The sequence below is a fragment of the Ochotona princeps genome, chromosome 15 (genome assembly GCF_030435755.1).
Source record: "Ochotona princeps isolate mOchPri1 chromosome 15, mOchPri1.hap1, whole genome shotgun sequence".
Taxonomy (NCBI): domain Eukaryota; kingdom Metazoa; phylum Chordata; class Mammalia; order Lagomorpha; family Ochotonidae; genus Ochotona; species Ochotona princeps.
Window position 1 is genome coordinate 7,482,626 of NC_080846.1, and position 16,581 is coordinate 7,499,206.

General features: G+C 54.5%; 1 protein-coding gene across 1 annotated transcript; it reads left to right on the top strand.

Annotated features, from left to right (window-relative positions):
• Positions 1-4,174: 4,174 nt before the first annotated feature.
• Positions 4,175-14,871, top strand: CACNG2 (calcium voltage-gated channel auxiliary subunit gamma 2). The gene is made up of 4 exons (XM_058673745.1): positions 4,175-4,226; positions 4,915-4,998; positions 13,401-13,541; positions 14,267-14,871. Exons 1-4 carry the CDS (start codon positions 4,175-4,177, stop codon positions 14,800-14,802), a joined length of 813 nt encoding a protein of 270 aa, XP_058529728.1. The 3' UTR covers positions 14,803-14,871.
• Positions 14,872-16,581: the final 1,710 nt, after the last annotated feature.

Here is a 16,581-nt window from a genome sequence, read left to right on the forward strand (position 1 = left end):
ACAAAAGTTGTGTTTGTTTTGGTGGGAAAAAAAATTGAAATTTATGCTTAGATTTTTTTTTCCGTGACAGACACTTCTCACGAAATGTTTAAAATATTTTATTTCTTTATTTGAAGAGGCAGAGAAACTGTGTGAAAAAGAGCACTCCCGTCTTCTAATTCACTCCCCAAATGTCAGCAACAGCCACAGCCAGGGATGGGCTGGGGGGGGTGGCAAATCCAGGAGACCCAAGTACTGAAGCCATCACCAGCTGCTTCCCAGAGTGCATGGGCAGGAAGCTGAAATCAGGAGCCAGTGCTGAGCATCACACTGGGCACTCCAAGGTTGAGTTGAGGGCAAAAGCCCACCCTTTCCTTGCCCTTGCCGGGCAGCTCTCTTCCTGAGAACGTGTGCGCCAAAACAAGCTTCCCTGCTCACTCCCTTCCTCGCACAAGTGTCAAAGCCCCGTCTCACACAGCCAGGGAGACACTGTGCTCTGGACATCCCCTTCCATCCGTGTCCCCTGGAAGGGCAGAGGGCACGAGAGGGTTACTCTTACCTCCTCCCTGCCCCCCACCAGCCTTCAGGTCCCACACCGCAGGAGAGATCCTGCCCCAGAAAATGCCAACTGACAGGAGAGCCGACCAGAGACGGAGACGGACACCATGTCCATCTAAGCCTGGAGCCAGCACTGTCCCATGGGGCTCTGAGCTGGCATCTGGACCACAGCGTTGTCCACCAGCTGCCACAAGGCCATGCCTCCCCCACTGGCCTTCAAAGCCAAGTTCACCGGCAGTGATCAGGTGCCTCCAGTGCATCCCAGTGCCCTGCTGAGCCCCAGCACCGGCAGCCCTCAGTCAGCCTGCCTCCTGGGCCCCTGGAGACCCCATGCCTTTCCTAGCCTGTCACAATCAGCCTCAGAGGGCCCTGGGTCTTCTCTCATCCTCACCCCATCTCCCACTCCCCAAGTCCTAGCCCTGGGCCCTGTCAAATTTGTGACCCACAGTCAGCAGTGTGCTCCTGCCTCTCAGGTGTAAGAATTTCAAAATAGCCCTCTCCATTGAACCATCTCACACTGTTGCCTCCACCCCAGAACTACTGCTGGAACTCTCCCCAAGGAGTACACAGCCAGGCAGGCAGCCCCCTACTTCTGCCCTCGACCCCTCCTTCTCACCATCTTGAATGCAGCCAACATGTTCAGGTGCTGACTCGCAGTGGTTAAGCACTGCAACACTGTCCCAGGTACAGGGAGAGGGTTGGGGATACAGGTGGCTCCTGGCTTATGATGAGCAGAAAGGAGGGGCTAGGCTAGGACTTCCATCACCTCTCCCTCTGCCCAAGGTTAGATCCGGCCCTGGTGCACCTGGCTCTGCAGGGGCAAAAGCAGCAGGACCTTCATCATGGCTGAGGTCTCTGCCCTCCTCCCCATTCCTGGCTGGCCTCTAGGGAGAGGTCAGCCCCTTGGGCAACAGTCCTCCTGGCAGGGCAAAAGTGACACCTCCTCCAGCAGGAGTCTCCGTGTAGTTCCCTGAACACAGCCGGTCCTGATTTGGCTCGTGACAACCTTTCCATCCAAAGATAGTACCAGTTTTTTCTGAACACTGACCAATGGACCATGGGGGGCTGCTTGGAATCCCAGGTCAGTCATTTACATTTGGGCATTTAAGAGGATGGGAAGTCGTAACACACATATAGAGAAAACCAGAGTGAGTGTATCTCTTTGTCTCATTCATTCATTTCTGTGACTTTCTTTGGGTATCACCTCACCTCCATCTGGCATGAAATACCCAAGTTCAGGGTCTTAACCCCTGACCTTGGATTCACCAAAAACCATGCCCCCTCCACACTCTGTCTACTGCATCTTCTCCAAACACCATGTCCCCACCCCAAGATGCCCCGGCTCTGACAGTTCTTTGAGCCCCTCCACAAGGTTCCCACTGCATGGACAAGCCCCCACATGTGCTTGCACATGCACTCACACATGCACGCTCACACACTCCCGGCGTACACATGTGTGAATGTGTGCCATGCCTCTTGGGTCCCCTCAGGTTCTCACTTCCCCTTTTCCCAGCTTGGAACCTGGGATGTGTCTTTATAAACACCTTTCTTTCTTCCTGCTTCCCCTCTAAAGGGCACGCCCTGCCTGTACCAACCCCAAAGCACATGAAAGTGCTTTAAGGTGGAGGTGCCGTGATTAGATCTGTGCAATTACCGTGTAGGGAAGGATGGGAGTGGGTGCAAAGTGACAGGTGGGAAAGTCACGCAGTTATCTAGAGGAACAGTGACAGTCGCTTGGGTGTGGGCACTGCTGCAGATGGAGAGACACTGAACAACTGACCCAAGCAGGACATCACAATGGAGCGACACCATTGGCCACCTTGCCTGGACTTGGGCTGGCCTACAGGGAGCCTTGGACAGGCATTTGCTGAATCCAGGGCCTCCAAGTCATCAGGATTAAGCTAGAGTACAACCTGCTGAGCCAACAGTGCCTTGGCCACAGCTCCCAGGAGATGATCAACAGGCAGCTGGCGCCCCAGATTGGGCCTCAAAAGACAGTACCACGCTCCTGTCATTCCCCAAGGCCTCCTTCTGTACCAAGCCCTGTGCTGGGAACTACAGGTGTCGCAAGTGCTTCAACTCATGAGGGGCCCCTGGGACATCACCACGTGAGCATCTGCCCAAGGCCCAGTCCTGAGAACAGGTGCTGACGAAACAATTGTCAGAATGGACTGGAAGGAAGTGAAAGTGCTTTTCAAAGGTGCTGATTTGTGATGAGAACAATAGGGAGGGTTTCTTCCGCTCTTAGTAGCTGGTATGAGTGCAGAGCATGATGTGTGGCAGGATGGGCAGAGTGAGTCACTCACCAGGAGGGGAGCAGGGCACCTGGGAATGTCCCCAGACACAGGCGGGCTTGGGGGGGAGCTGTCCTCAGGGCCACAGGGGGTGGGTAAAAGGAGAGAAATGGGGAGAGAGTAGGGCACAGGGGCCAGCAGAGGGAGAGTTCAAACAGCATAGTAGGGACCATCCCCAGTGTGTCCAGGTTAAGAGACCCTCCAAGGCTTCCCTGGTACTCTGGGAATTGTTTTTCTCACAAAATCAAGAAAGTTGGTGAATGTGTGAATGGGGACCAGGGCTTCACCGCCACAGGTGGCCTCATCAGAGCAACTGGGCAGTGTGTACATTTGTACCCAATATCTTCCAAGAGTTCACAGGAAATGCACATCATGAAAAAAAAAAATATGCGTGGATTTTAACATTTTTTGAACCAAAATATACTTCTTTGTTCTGTTTTCCCATGAACTGTACATGGTAGGCCATGTGCATATTGACAAGGCCAGCTAATTGATCCAAGTAAGAATGCCTTGAGATGTCTCCAAGGTATCCATCATCCATCACCAAACCTACTGCTCCATCATGAGAAGCAGACTCTCAGTACCGTGTGGACAGATACATCACAGCAGGGACAGAGGCCTGCAGCAATGAGGCGCAAAGGTTGCCAGTGTCGTGGCAGCCTAGTGGCTAAAGTCCTTGCCTTGAACATGCCAGGATCCTTTATGGGCACCAGTTCTAATCCTGGCAGCCTTGCTTCCCATCCAGCTCCCTGCTTGTGGCCTGGGAAAGCAGTCAAGGACAGCCTAAAGCCTTGGAATCCTGCACCCACGTGGGAGACCTGGAAGAGGCTCCGGGCTGCTGGCTTTGCATTGGCACAGCTCCCGTCACTGTGGCCACTTGGGGAGTGAGTCAGTGGATGGAAGATCTTCCTCTCTGTCTCTCATCCTCTCTGTATCACTGACTTTGCAATAAAAATAATAAATAAATCTTAAAAAAAAAAAAGAATGCCAGTGTTGGGGGTTGAACACGTCCAAGTTCATGCCTCCCCTACGTCATGACCCCTGAGCACCAGGCTGCAGTCCTCACACCGTGTTAACTCGGTGCATTTCCCTGACAATCCTCGTGGGAAGAATTCTTATTCTCTCCACTTTCAGCAGAGGAAGCTACCAGCTCAGGGAAGCTGAGCGGAACCCAGGCTGCAGGGCCCACGTCCCTCCTGCCCTCTGTCATTGCCCCGAGGTTTGATTACTTTTCTAAACCACAGGCGCCATTTGTGCCTGCAGCTGGGGCCGGGGGCTATGACAGTGGACTGGGTGGCTGCACGCTTTGTTCCATTCATTGGTTTCCAGGAAGGCTGCGCTCCATGGTCCGTGCGTTTGCTCAGAGTGGAGCACTGTGCCTGATGGAGTCGGGTGGTAAGGCGGGGCTGCGCATCCATCACCAGGAAACGTCCAGAGTGGCCTCAGTCTAGACCCTGATGCCATCAATTTCCTACCACAAACCCTTATTCAGATCATTTGGCCTCTGCGAGCCTCAGTTTAGTCATCCATACAGTGGGGGTGATAGGATACCTCCTACAAGCCTGAGGTCAGACCTAACAAAGCCAGAATTTGACTCCAGGATCGGACCCAGGGCCCCATGCCCATCTCTTGCCTTCAGGATAATCCAAGTCAGAGCTGTCAAGGGCTCAGAGGTGCACACTAGCAGCAGCTGCACATGGAAAGCATGCAGCCCCAGTGGCAGGCATGGAAGGGGTTCCTGGCAACAGTCCTGGCTCTGCCTCCAGGGATAAACCACGGCTGTTTTCTCACCTTCAAAATGCACCATGACTCCTAGGCATGCCAGACATCCAGGCAGGCAGATGTTCATGGTGCAGCACCCTTAACGATGTCATCCCCGACCCAGAATCAAACCATAGCCAAGCTCCAGCCCGGGTCAGGCAAGGGAGGGGACAGAGGCAGGGTTTACCGGAACCTCTCTGCAGTGCTGGGAAACTGACAGGGGGAGGTCCCCCCCACCAGGCAAAAGTCCAAAGAGTACTGAGAAGCAGAGAGAAGCAGGTACACTGAGGTCTCATGCGCCCCCTCTACCCTTGCCTTGCAGGGAACTTCAAAGGCCTATGCAAGCAAATCGACCACTTTCCTGAGGATGCGGATTACGAAGCTGACACGGCCGAATATTTCCTCCGTGAGTGTGCCACAGGTTTTCATCTAACCCCTCTCCTGCCTTCCTGAGAGCCAAGGACCAGGCAGACCCAGAGGGCACTGTCACAGCAGAAGGCAGCAACATGCTTCCATGGGGGCATGCTGTTTTTTTCTGCATGCCGTGCCCACCCCTACCCTCACCCACGGCCTGAAGCACTCTTCCTCCCTTTCCTTGCCTGACAAACTGTCATTCATCTTAACTGAAATATCACCTTCTTCAGGAAGCCCTCCCTACCTGCTAAACAGGTTTCCAGAGCACAACACAAGATCATGCTTTGTAGATGACCAGCAGGGACCTTCCCTATCTCATAGACCACTGTTCCCACCATCAGCAGCCGCCTCGGCACATAATCAATATTTCTTGAGTAATATGCATATCAACAAGGCCAGGAGACACTGCGGAGGAGGACCTTCCGCTGGCCGCTGGGCGGGGATGGAGCTGGGGGAAACTAGTCCAGGGGAAGCTAACCCCAGGGGCCACCACTGCCATCTTAAATCTGCCTGAGCCACCTGCCTGTCAAGTGGGAGCATTTTTAGGCCCCAGGGAAATTTCTCAAGCATCAGCAAAAACTAACACAGTTACCGGCTCCCAGAGGAAGGGATTTCCCAGAGAGGGGCCAAGAGAGCCCTTAAGCGTTCAAGGCCCAGGGCCCGCTGAGCCTGCAGCAGCAGCTGCAGCTGGGTTTGCAGCCCAGCTTGGCCCTCCTCCCTGCAGCACCGCTGCCTCTGCCCTGTCTCTCCTCCCCCCTTCTGTCTGTCCTCCCCTTTCCACATAGCAAGGTTGGGGAGGGGAGGAGAGATGAACAATCTACAAGCCGCTTTGTAATACAGCTCAGGCCATCTCAGCCAGCTTTCAGAGGCTCAGCCACAGAGAGGCCCACACAATGTGAACAAGGGTGGCCAGGCAACTAGGAAGGCAGAGAAGGGATCAGGAGGTGATTTGTAGACTTAGTATTTTTTTTTTAGGAAGGCCCTGGGAACATAGCTCTTAAAGGCAGGGTGTCGATTCCTGTAAGGGCTCTCACCAACCCTGATCTTACAGTTGCAGATGCCTGGCAGTGCAGGAACCGTGGGTTGGGTACTGGCCAGATGTCTGGCCATGTGTGTGTCCAGCACCAGTGTCAGAGGTTGCCAAGGTAGGACACAGCACGGCCCCTGATCCCCAAGGAGAAGCTGGTGGCTGAGTGGGTTAGAGAACTGGCTAGACCCAAGGGATGCAGCAGGGATCAGAGGGCCAGCTTCGAGTCAACTTAATCCGGGGATTCATTTAGTTCTTCTGGACAGAACTAGACCCTGAGACTTTGTGGCCTATCTCCCTCCACTCATCCCTGCATGAACACAGCCACCATCCGCAGGGGAATGTGGTGGCTCCAGGGCAGCTCCACTGTCCTCAGACGGCAGCAGTGGTCTGAATTTGGCCGTGTGCTGAGCCAGCTGCGGGTCGTGCCCAGCCTGAATGGACAGCAGCGCCCGAGCTCTGCGCCTGGAAGACATGCACTCCTCTCCTTCTCTAGTAGGCTCTGTCCTGGCCGGTGAGAGAAACCAGAAGATAGAAGTTGTCTTTCTAGAAGGATCTCTGAGCCCTGCTCCCTACCCTACCCTCCTTTATCTGGGTTGGTAGCTGCCTTGGGGGCCTCCGCCACTTCCCAGCCTTCACCACACTTAGCTGTCATCAGTACACACTCGCATACTCACTAGATCCTGAGGTTTTGCCCACTCATGTGGATACCACAGGCACCAAGCTCAGGATCTGGCAGGGAGCTAGTGCCCCATCAAGTGCATTGTCCTCTCCGCAAGTGGTTAGTGAGTCATGATCAAGGGCCATGGAAGCCAGTATGGGCCAGGCAAGCTTGCAGAGAAACAGGGTGGGGGTGGAGCTTCTCCCATAGGCCCGTGGGGCTTCACTGAGGTGGGCAGAGCCTCCACCAATGGTTAGGGTATGTCAAGCCTACCTTATTTGCAAAGTTCACCAGCTACGTGAGAGGCTTTGAGAGAGACAGAAACAGGTTCTGTGCCTGAGGGCTAGCATGTAGAGACAAAACCAGGAACCTGATATTTCATAGAGATAGAAGGAGGCATGGGGGTCCACACCCAGGGGACTGCTTGCCCCCTGAGCCAGAATGACAGAAATCATTCCAGAAGGGCTCCTAGAGAAGGTGGCACCAGAACTGATTCTCAGACTCAAGGGATCCACTTAGAAGAGACTGAACAAGCACACACCCAGGGCTAACCACCACTGTCAGTACTGGGTGGATTATGGTGTCAGTATGGGATGGGACCTGGGGCCTCAAGGGAACCCATGTGCTGGCCAGGACATGGGGCAGGATCCAGTAGCAGCCCTGGGGACTAGGGTGCCCAGCAGAGGAGTGAGCAGAGGGAGGACAGGTATTTCCAGTCATGGAGCTCTGTGCACCCACCTAGGAGAGGCCCAGACACCAAGTCTTGGACACAGAGGTTTAGGCGAGGAGGCCCCAGGAGGGGAGGCATGGTCAGTGAAGGGTGACACCTGTTCACCTGGCATCACAGCTCAACCCAGCATGTAGGGCCAAGAGGGAGAAGAGGAGATGCCAGAAGGGCACTCTGGTCGGGCATCCAGGGTTTATTCTCCCAAGCCAGAAGCTGACGGAGCCACCCCATGGCATCTGACCAGTGAGTGAGTAAATGACTGATTGAATGAATGAATGAATAAATCAGTGGATGAATGGGTGAATGAATGAATAAATAATGAGTGAATGTATGACTGAGTGAATGAGTGAGTGAGTGAGCACTCACTCCCCACAGCCTCTCTTGAACCAGAGTCCAGAGGCCCCCTGAGGACTGAGGGAAAGAAACAGCCAAGACAGCCTCTGGATCCCTTGGGGGTGTGGCCAGTGCGGTGCTGAAACCTCTTCCCACTGGGGATGGGTCCAAGGCCTAATGGATGTGTCTATTCCCTCTTACCAAGGAACAGGTGAAGGATGGAGATGGAGGAGACTGGGGGTGACCTCGTATGAATTTCAGCCAGTGTCCATACATGTTGGCACATGTGGGTTCCTATTGGCATGTGTCCACACCAGTGTGTCTGTGTCCATGCCCAAAGTCATCACCTCAGAGCGTGTCACGTGGGCATGTGTCAGCATGTCTACAGTCATGCTCACAGGGTTGTTTTCCCATAGCCACATATCCCTGTATCTGAATGTGCTGGTTGCCTATATGTGGGTCCCTGCACATTGTGTCCAGGAGTGTGCAGTTGCCTGTCCCAACGGTTTCCAGCGTGGTTTGGAGGGGAGAGAGGATTCAGAACTTTGCCGTGCCCTCCCACAGTCCCACGTTGTCCCACATCTACTGTGCGTCAGAGTCCCACATCCCCTGTACAGCGGCCACTCCTCCATCCTAGGGTGGGAGAGGGCCTTCCATCCAGCTCTCAGAGCCCAGGTGGCAGCTACAGGTGGGGACTCTTGGGCTGGCTGCTGTTCCTACCCCCAGTCTCCAGGGACGCAGTAGAGGAGGATGGTGCCCACAGCACACAGGTGCACACACACAGCCTCAGTGTGGCTGTCACCAGTCCCACTGGTCCCACCGCAAGGTCAGAGTGGACAGAGGGGAAGGGAAGGAGGGTGGTGAACCAGGCCTCCTCCCTCCCCATGCACCAGACCACACCTGATATCCTCTGACCCCCCAGCAACAAGAACAGGCAATTGGAGAGGTCCCGGGGGCAGCAGGAGGCAGCCGGACGCGAGAACGGAGCAAGGGTTACTTGGTGGGAAGATGAAAATGTGAAAACAGGAGTCCCATGAGAGCATGAGGACTCCAGAGTCAGCTCCCAGACTCCAACACAGCTCTGCTTCTTTCGGAAAGGCTTCTCGGCCTGGGGGTGAAGGTCATGGTCATCCCTTCAGGGCTGTAATATGGACTAAATGAGCTAGAATGAGGCTGTGGTTCACACTGCTCAGTAAGCATCAACCATGGCTGCTGCTTAGCATGGTGCTCCATGTGGCTCAGTAGTGAGTGCAGAGGATACCCAGTTGAAAGAGCTGAGAGGTCAAGGTCACAGGATGGGAGGGGGGAGTCAGCTGCCCTGGAAGGGCACTTTGAGCAGAGCGAGCACCAGTGCAAAGTGTCTCGGCCCCACAGATTACGTGGCCTTGAATTTCCTGTGTGGGAACCAGGGGACTTGACACACTCTCAGTGAGCAGGCTGCGCCCAGACACCAATTTTACTAGGTTTGTTCTAATTCCTCATTACTTATTACAAAGATCTGAGGGTCTTGTAAAAACAAAAGATCATAGAAACATAGTAATGTAATTAGCAGGGTCTTGTTTATCCTATCTGTCCAAAGTCGGGTTGAAGGCAATCGAATTTCCTTCTACCTCCAGATTAGCACTCACTCAACAACAAAAGACTTCCCTGACACCCCAGCCAGCACACAGGTCGGCCACTCAGAGCCTGGGAATTCCCATGCATCTGATAAGGCTGCCAAGGGCAGCCCTGTGAAAAAAAGAGTGCCCAACCTTGAGAAGACAAGAAGAGGCCTCACACCTGCTCCCTACTTGCCACAGCCTCCTTAATTCCTAAGCCTAAGTATGCTGAACTGTAGAGCATTCCCAACAGCCCGGGTCTCCTGGCTCCTGCTGTAAGCTCTGTCCTGCTGTCCACCTGCTGTACCATTAGGAAAAGCCATGTCACAGCACCATGCGCCAGGGTCCCTTGGCGTGAGATCACAACTTGGTATGTCTGTGGGACTGGGCCCAGACAAGGGTTAAGACAGAACCTACCACTCGGGACATCCCTCCAGAGGACAAAATGTGATGTCATTTCTTTCACCCACCCCAACCCTACCCCCAGCGCCTGGGACATTCTTCCTGTTACTAGAGTTGAAAACTGTCAATCCATCAAAGGTTGCCAACAATCTGCATTTCTGCTAGATTCACATTCTTCTTCCTGGTCTATCACTGTAAACTGTAAAGTAGACTAGGCTAGGATTATCTTTAAATGATATTTTTTAAAGTATTTATTTGAAAGGCAGAGTTAGAGAGAGCAGGAGAGAGAGAGATCTTTCATATTTCTTTACTCTCTCAAATGGCTGCCACAGCCAGGGTTGGGGTCAGGTGAAATCCAAAAACCAGGAGCTTCTTCTGGCTCTCCCCACATGGGAACAGGGGTCCAAAGACTAGGACCCCCAGCTGCCTCCCCTCCTGTGGTGGTCCCAAGCCCCCTACCTGCCAGCTCCTCGGGATCCAACCTCTCCATCCTCAACTAGCCCTGACCTACGCTGCCCTATCAAGCTGCCTCCACCCCACCTAACTTGCCTCTCTGTGTCCATTCGGGTCAGCTCCACTCTCTCAAAGAGGCTCCCTCCCCTGTAATGCACTGAAAATGGGGCCTGGCCCCCAGGGGCAAAGCTGCATGTTTTTGCAGTGATAAAGGGCCAGGTATTCATTCATGGGTCACTGAATAAACCAGATGCCTTCTGCCCCTCGTGATGGGTCTTGGACCCTGCAGGAAGTCAGGACCAATGGTGAGGGAACTGTATCTGGAATGAATGTGAGGGTGTTGGGAGAAATCCTATACACTGCTGCCTTTAGCTGTGGATCTCCCAGGGTGAGAGATGGCATCCCGTGTCATCCTTACACTGGTGCTTCTCAGACCTTTATGTGCTTGCTACTCTTGTTTCGGGAATCTCACTAAGATGTAGACTCTCGTTTGAGAGACCCAGGGTAGGGCCTGGGAGTCTGCATCTCTAACCAGTTCCCAGCAAGGCAGGAGCACCAAGGCCTTACCAATGTTCCTGTGAGCTGCATGCAGTTTTCATCATTATTCCTGAAGCCCAGTGAGGTAAAGCCACTTGCCCAAGGGTCACACAGTCAGTAAGTGACAAAGCCAGGTTCACACTCAGGTGTGACTTGCTCTGAAATCCTCCATGCTGTCTGTAACATTGCCAAGGGACACTTTCCTCAGAGAGGCCCGCTCTCAAACCAGCTTCCTTCCCAGCCTGGCCCGGAGACCCTGCCAAGTCCAGCCTCCCTGGGTGTGCTGCTCCCCTTCTGGGAGAGGCTGCCAGGGTGGGGGACGGAAGCTGTCTGCTGTTTCCCTGCTGGTGGCAGTGATTTGGGGCATCCCAGGGACTGTACCTGTACCCCAGAAGCTGCTCTGCTCCCTTCCCACCAGACTACAACACATCAACCCCTCCCCTTGCCCACACGTGAACCCACACAGAAATGTATGTGTAGGTGTAGATACACACAGGTGCATCATGTGTGTGCACAGCTGGCATCCCAGCTTCCTCCACGGCTGCTGCATGGCTGGCATCCAGGCCTCCCAGCAGGAGAGGCTGGTGGCAGACACCCAGCCTCAAGCTGCTCCAAGGTTGCTCACTCTAAAAGTGCAGCCCGGGTCCGCTCCTTGCTGGGCAGGGAAGTCCTGGGCCCTCCCTCCACCTGGCCCATCGGACCAGCTGCTGTTGCACCCCAAGAGCCACAGCACCCTCTTCCTTGCTTGCTGGCATTCCCCCTTGAGCCAGCTGAAAACCTTCTCCATATAGAGAAGGCACAGCTTCCAGAAATCATTGGGCAATTCACACCCCATCTCACACCAAGGAAAACCAGAGAGGGTCAGGGACCTGCCTTAGCCACACAGCCAGGGAGGAGCACAGCCAGGCCCTAAGGCCCTGAAGCCCCCTTCCCAAAGAGGAAGTACAAGTGCTCATCTGATTCCGATCCTTACCAGTTGGGTGGCTTTGGGATCATGATCTCAGCTCTCCGAATCTGTTTTCTCATCTCTAAACTGGAGCAAATCACACAGCCTGTGGCACTGTTATGACGCTATTACGTAAACTTCTGTTTCAGGGTCCACTCAAGAGCTGAGAGTGGGGGGCTTACAGAGATTCTCTTTCAGACTACCTTCGGCAAACTCTCCCCAGCCCTATGTGATAAAGATGAGGATCACAGCAGCATTTAGCTATGCATATGTGTGTGTGTGTGTGTGTGTGCTGGCCGCTCAGTACACTGTCTTAGAAATGCTTTGCAGTGGCAGAACAGCCCATCCTTCCCCGGAGGGAGAAGGTACTAAGAATACCTGCTGTCCTGGCTGTCTGTGCCCTTGACTCCGGCCCATTGCTTCCACATTGGCAGCTGGGTTCTGCCCTGTGCTGCCTGCCTGGACACAGAGCCCTGCCCCTCAGGTCCCTCCCTCAGGTGACACCCAAGACCTCCACAGCAGGACTATGGAGGGGCAGACACAGAGCCGTAGCCAGCACGGAAGTCATCCAGGGAAAAGCCGTCCAGCTCGTCCCTTCTCACCCATCTGCTGGGCCACATCCATGGGTGGCAGGGACAAGCACTGGGAAAGGCTGAGCTCCTGGCACCTGTGCACCCCACATGCACCTTCCCAGATAGTCCTTGACCTTGGCCCCAAGGCCACCTCTTTGGAAGCCCCTTCTGCAGCCAAAACAGGCACCAGAGAATGCAGGCCTCATGCCCTGCCTGTGACACCCCCAGGAACCCTCAGGTCTCCTCGTGTCTGAATTTGCACAGAGACACACTTCACTCCGCACAGACACTTCCTCAGCGGCCTCACTCAGATACAACCCCACTGCCCACCTGCCCCAGCAACGTCTGCGCCCTCTGCCCATAAAACGGCCTTCTCGTCTCCCGTCCTGCCGGTCAGCTGTTCCCTCTCAGCTTGCCCCAGGGAGGTTTTGTCTCCTGTGTGCTGTTTTTGCTCTCTCGTTACAGCATGCTATATATCCATCAGACAAGCTTGGACTGGGGGCCTGTGATGTCCTTGGCCCTGAACAAGGTGCTGGGGATGGGAAAGAGGAGAAACTTAGCAAAAAGACAGCCCATGTCCCGGCCTCGTGGCTCAGGGTAGAAGCAAATATTTATTACAACATTGTTTTCCGGTGTGCCCACTGACTTACCCTGGTAAGCCTCACCTGAGTCAGCTCACTTAACCCTGGCTGCAGCCCCAGGAAGCAGACTCTTACCAACCCCATTTTACAGAAGAGAAAACTGAGACCAATGGTCCCAAACTTACCCAGCTTGCAGATTCCAATCTAAGTCCACATTGCCACACCTAACCACTGTAGTGCAGTTGTCTCTCCACAGTGCCCCACAAAGTCCTGTAGAGGGTGCTAATATGCTCACCAAAGGCAGTAGGGAGGCTTCACGGAGGAGGGGACTTTGTGGTGGGGTCCTGACAGATGGATAGGAGCTTGCTGAGTGACAGCAGGAAAGGCATTCCAGTGTTGGGAAGTTTGCCGAGGCTGGGGGTGGCTGAGTCCTACTGATCCCTAGTGCCCGGTGAGGAGTGGCTGGCTTCCTCCCCTGTTCCGTGGCTGCTCTGGGACAGCACGCAGGCTCACAGTCACCTGTTTGCCTCAGCCTGACCCTCTCATCGTGTCCACAGGGGCGGTGCGGGCCTCGAGCATCTTCCCGATACTGAGCGTGATCCTGCTCTTCATGGGCGGCCTGTGCGTGGCGGCCAGTGAGTTCTACAAGACGCGACACAACATCATCCTGAGTGCCGGCATCTTCTTCGTGTCCGCAGGTAGCCATCTCCGGGGTGTCTGGTGGGGTGTCTGGTGGGGCCGCAGTGCCCGTCCCCAGCACTGCCATGGTGACCCCAGAGACCCCTGCCCTGGCCCTCCTTCCACCTTCCTGCTGCCCCTGGAAAAGAGCCCCCCGAAAACTCACAGCCCTCTCAGATGCCAAGGCATGTGGCTACCTGCTGTCACCCCTTCCTGGTGCCAGAAAAAAAGGTGAGAAGGAAAGAGGGGTCAGCCAAGCTGTCCCTCCTCTCCCCTCCCTGCAGCCCCTGCCCAGTGCCCAGCTCCATCATGCCCTCCCAAACGTGTCCTCATGGGAGCAAGCAGGCCAGGCCACTATCCTGAGTCACTCTGGCCCTCTAGGCTCCGTGGGCACCCAGGAGACTGGCATGAAAGGAGCCCTGGCCACACCCATCATTAAGATGCACAGGCCCCAAGGACCGAGTACCAGGCCTGTCATCCCCCCCATTCCACCTCATCCCCTCAAACCCCCACCCCGGCTTTGCTAGATCCCAGAACTCCCCAGGCCAGCTTACCAAGGCTTTAGGTTCAGACACACACCTGAGCCGCTGGCTCAGCCCCTCTCCACTTCTGTCTCCCCGTGGGCCAAGTCCTGAGTGGTTGGAAGACCACAGCAACTATCTGTCTTGAGGCCCCTCCGAGGGTGGAGCGGCAGCGTCCTCACCCTCCCGGAGCCTCACTGCCTTCCTACCTGCCCCCCTACCAGGGCTGAGCAACATCATTGGCATCATCGTGTACATATCCGCCAACGCTGGGGACCCCTCCAAGAGCGACTCCAAGAAGAACAGCTACTCGTACGGCTGGTCCTTCTACTTCGGGGCCCTGTCCTTCATCATCGCCGAGATGGTCGGGGTGCTGGCCGTGCACATGTTTATCGACCGGCACAAACAGCTGCGGGCCACAGCCCGCGCCACGGACTACCTCCAGGCCTCGGCCATCACCCGCATCCCCAGCTACCGCTACCGCTACCAGCGCCGCAGCCGCTCCAGCTCGCGCTCCACCGAGCCCTCCCACTCCAGGGACGCCTCGCCCGTGGGCATCAAGGGCTTCAACACCCTGCCGTCCACGGAGATTTCCATGTACACCCTCAGCAGGGACCCCCTGAAGGCCGCCACCACGCCCACCGCCACCTACAACTCCGACAGGGACAACAGCTTCCTCCAGGTCCACAACTGTATTCAGAAGGAGAACAAAGACTCGCTTCACTCCAACACAGCCAACCGCCGGACCACCCCCGTGTAAAGACCCCGGGGAAGCGCTGGCGGGCTGGGGGGCGGGGAGCCCTTCCCAAAGCAAAAAACAACAACAACAACAACAACACACAACAACAACAAAAAACACAGACACACACAAAAAAAGAGAAAAACATAACACGTAAATTAAACAAAAAAAAAAAGCTAAGAGGAATCAACAAGTAAACTAACAGGAAATGTGGAGGAATAGAGAGAGAAGAAAAACTTTAAAAAAAAAAGCGAGAGAGATAATAAAAAATTTAAACTAGAAAATAAATCTAAAAGAAAATGCATGATTTCCCATGTACCATTATTTTAACATTTAAGAAAAAAAAAAGAAAACCATTAAAATGGAACACTAACGGGAACAGCCGCAGAGCGAGGGGCTGTTCTCCCGGTGGTCAGCCTTGGCTTCCTTTGCTTTCTTGAGTTTTTGGTTATTTTTATTTTTCAATGCGGGAGAGATTTCTTTCTTGTTCCCTTTAACCCCCAGTGCGGGGTGGAGCCTCAGGGGGTCACTGCCAGGTCCCTGGAGCCCGACCTCCCTGCCCCCCAACAAAGCCTGGGTGCCCCAGAAATGCTGGGAAAGCTCAAGGGGCCAGTGCAGGCCTCCAGGTGACCGAGTCTTGGGTCTCTCCTGTCTGTCCCTCACGTGCCTGGAGGGGGAAGCCCTTGTGGTGTGCCCAGCCCCAGGTGCCCAGTCCTGAATGGTCCTTAAGCCACTGTGATGACTTTCTAGGCCTTGAGGGAAGGGAAGGAGAGGGGGGTGGCTGCTGGGGACTTCCTGGGAGGCCAAACACCCCCCGGAATCCTCAGGGTAAGCCTCTTGGGGCCACTGTCCCCCTAAGCCCCTATCCTTGGGGCCTTCGGGGACATCCGCCCTCCAGGGGGTTACAAAGCAACTCTCTCTCCTCCCCCCTCACCACAGGGCCACCTGGTGACCCTGGGGTGATGGTGGACTCCTCCCACCCCCACTCATAGGCCCGCCCTGTCCCCTGGGAAGGAGCTCCAGGACCCTTTCTGGGGAGGGTCCTGGGACTCGCTGCCGCCCCCTAGGGGCCCTGGGCGGGTCCAACAATGACACTGCAAAAAGGTTTTCTTTTTACAAAAGAAAAAAAAAGGAAAAACAAGTGGTGATTTTTTTTAATAAAAAACCACAGACTATACATAAATGTAAATATATAATAAGTGGATTTACTTGCAAGAAAATCAGATAGTATTTTTCTTTTAATTCTTTTCCAGCTTTAAACTGTGAAATCAAAAAAAAAAGGTGGGATGGGGTGGGGTGGGGGACTTAAAAAATTTAGCAGGGAACTTGTAAAGAACAAAACAGAAAACAAATATACAAATCCATTTTAAAACAATAGAAACAATGCAGTGAGAGCTCGGAGCTGGGCGTAAAGCTGCTGTAGAGAGGGGAGCGAGGCCCCAGTCAGCTTGCAAGGAGTCTCTGGCCCGGAGGAAGGCCCTACCGTTGCTGAGGGGGGCAGAAACCACACACCCCGTTCACACACACAGCCACAGTCCTCCCAAGCCAGCGCCGTCGCGTTGATGGCTCATACGGACACGCGCTTGGCCCCAATCCTTCCATCACATTCACAGTCAGGGGCACGGCTCAGAGAAAGCAGACTCACCCCTCCAAAGCCATGGCCACAACCACAACTCCTTCACTTTGGCCTTTACGCTCATACCTCTCACCATGTCTCACACATCACACACACACGCACACACATACATGCTCACATGTGTTCTGGAACTCCTTGCTATGTGGTCTCAGCCTTCCCCCCTA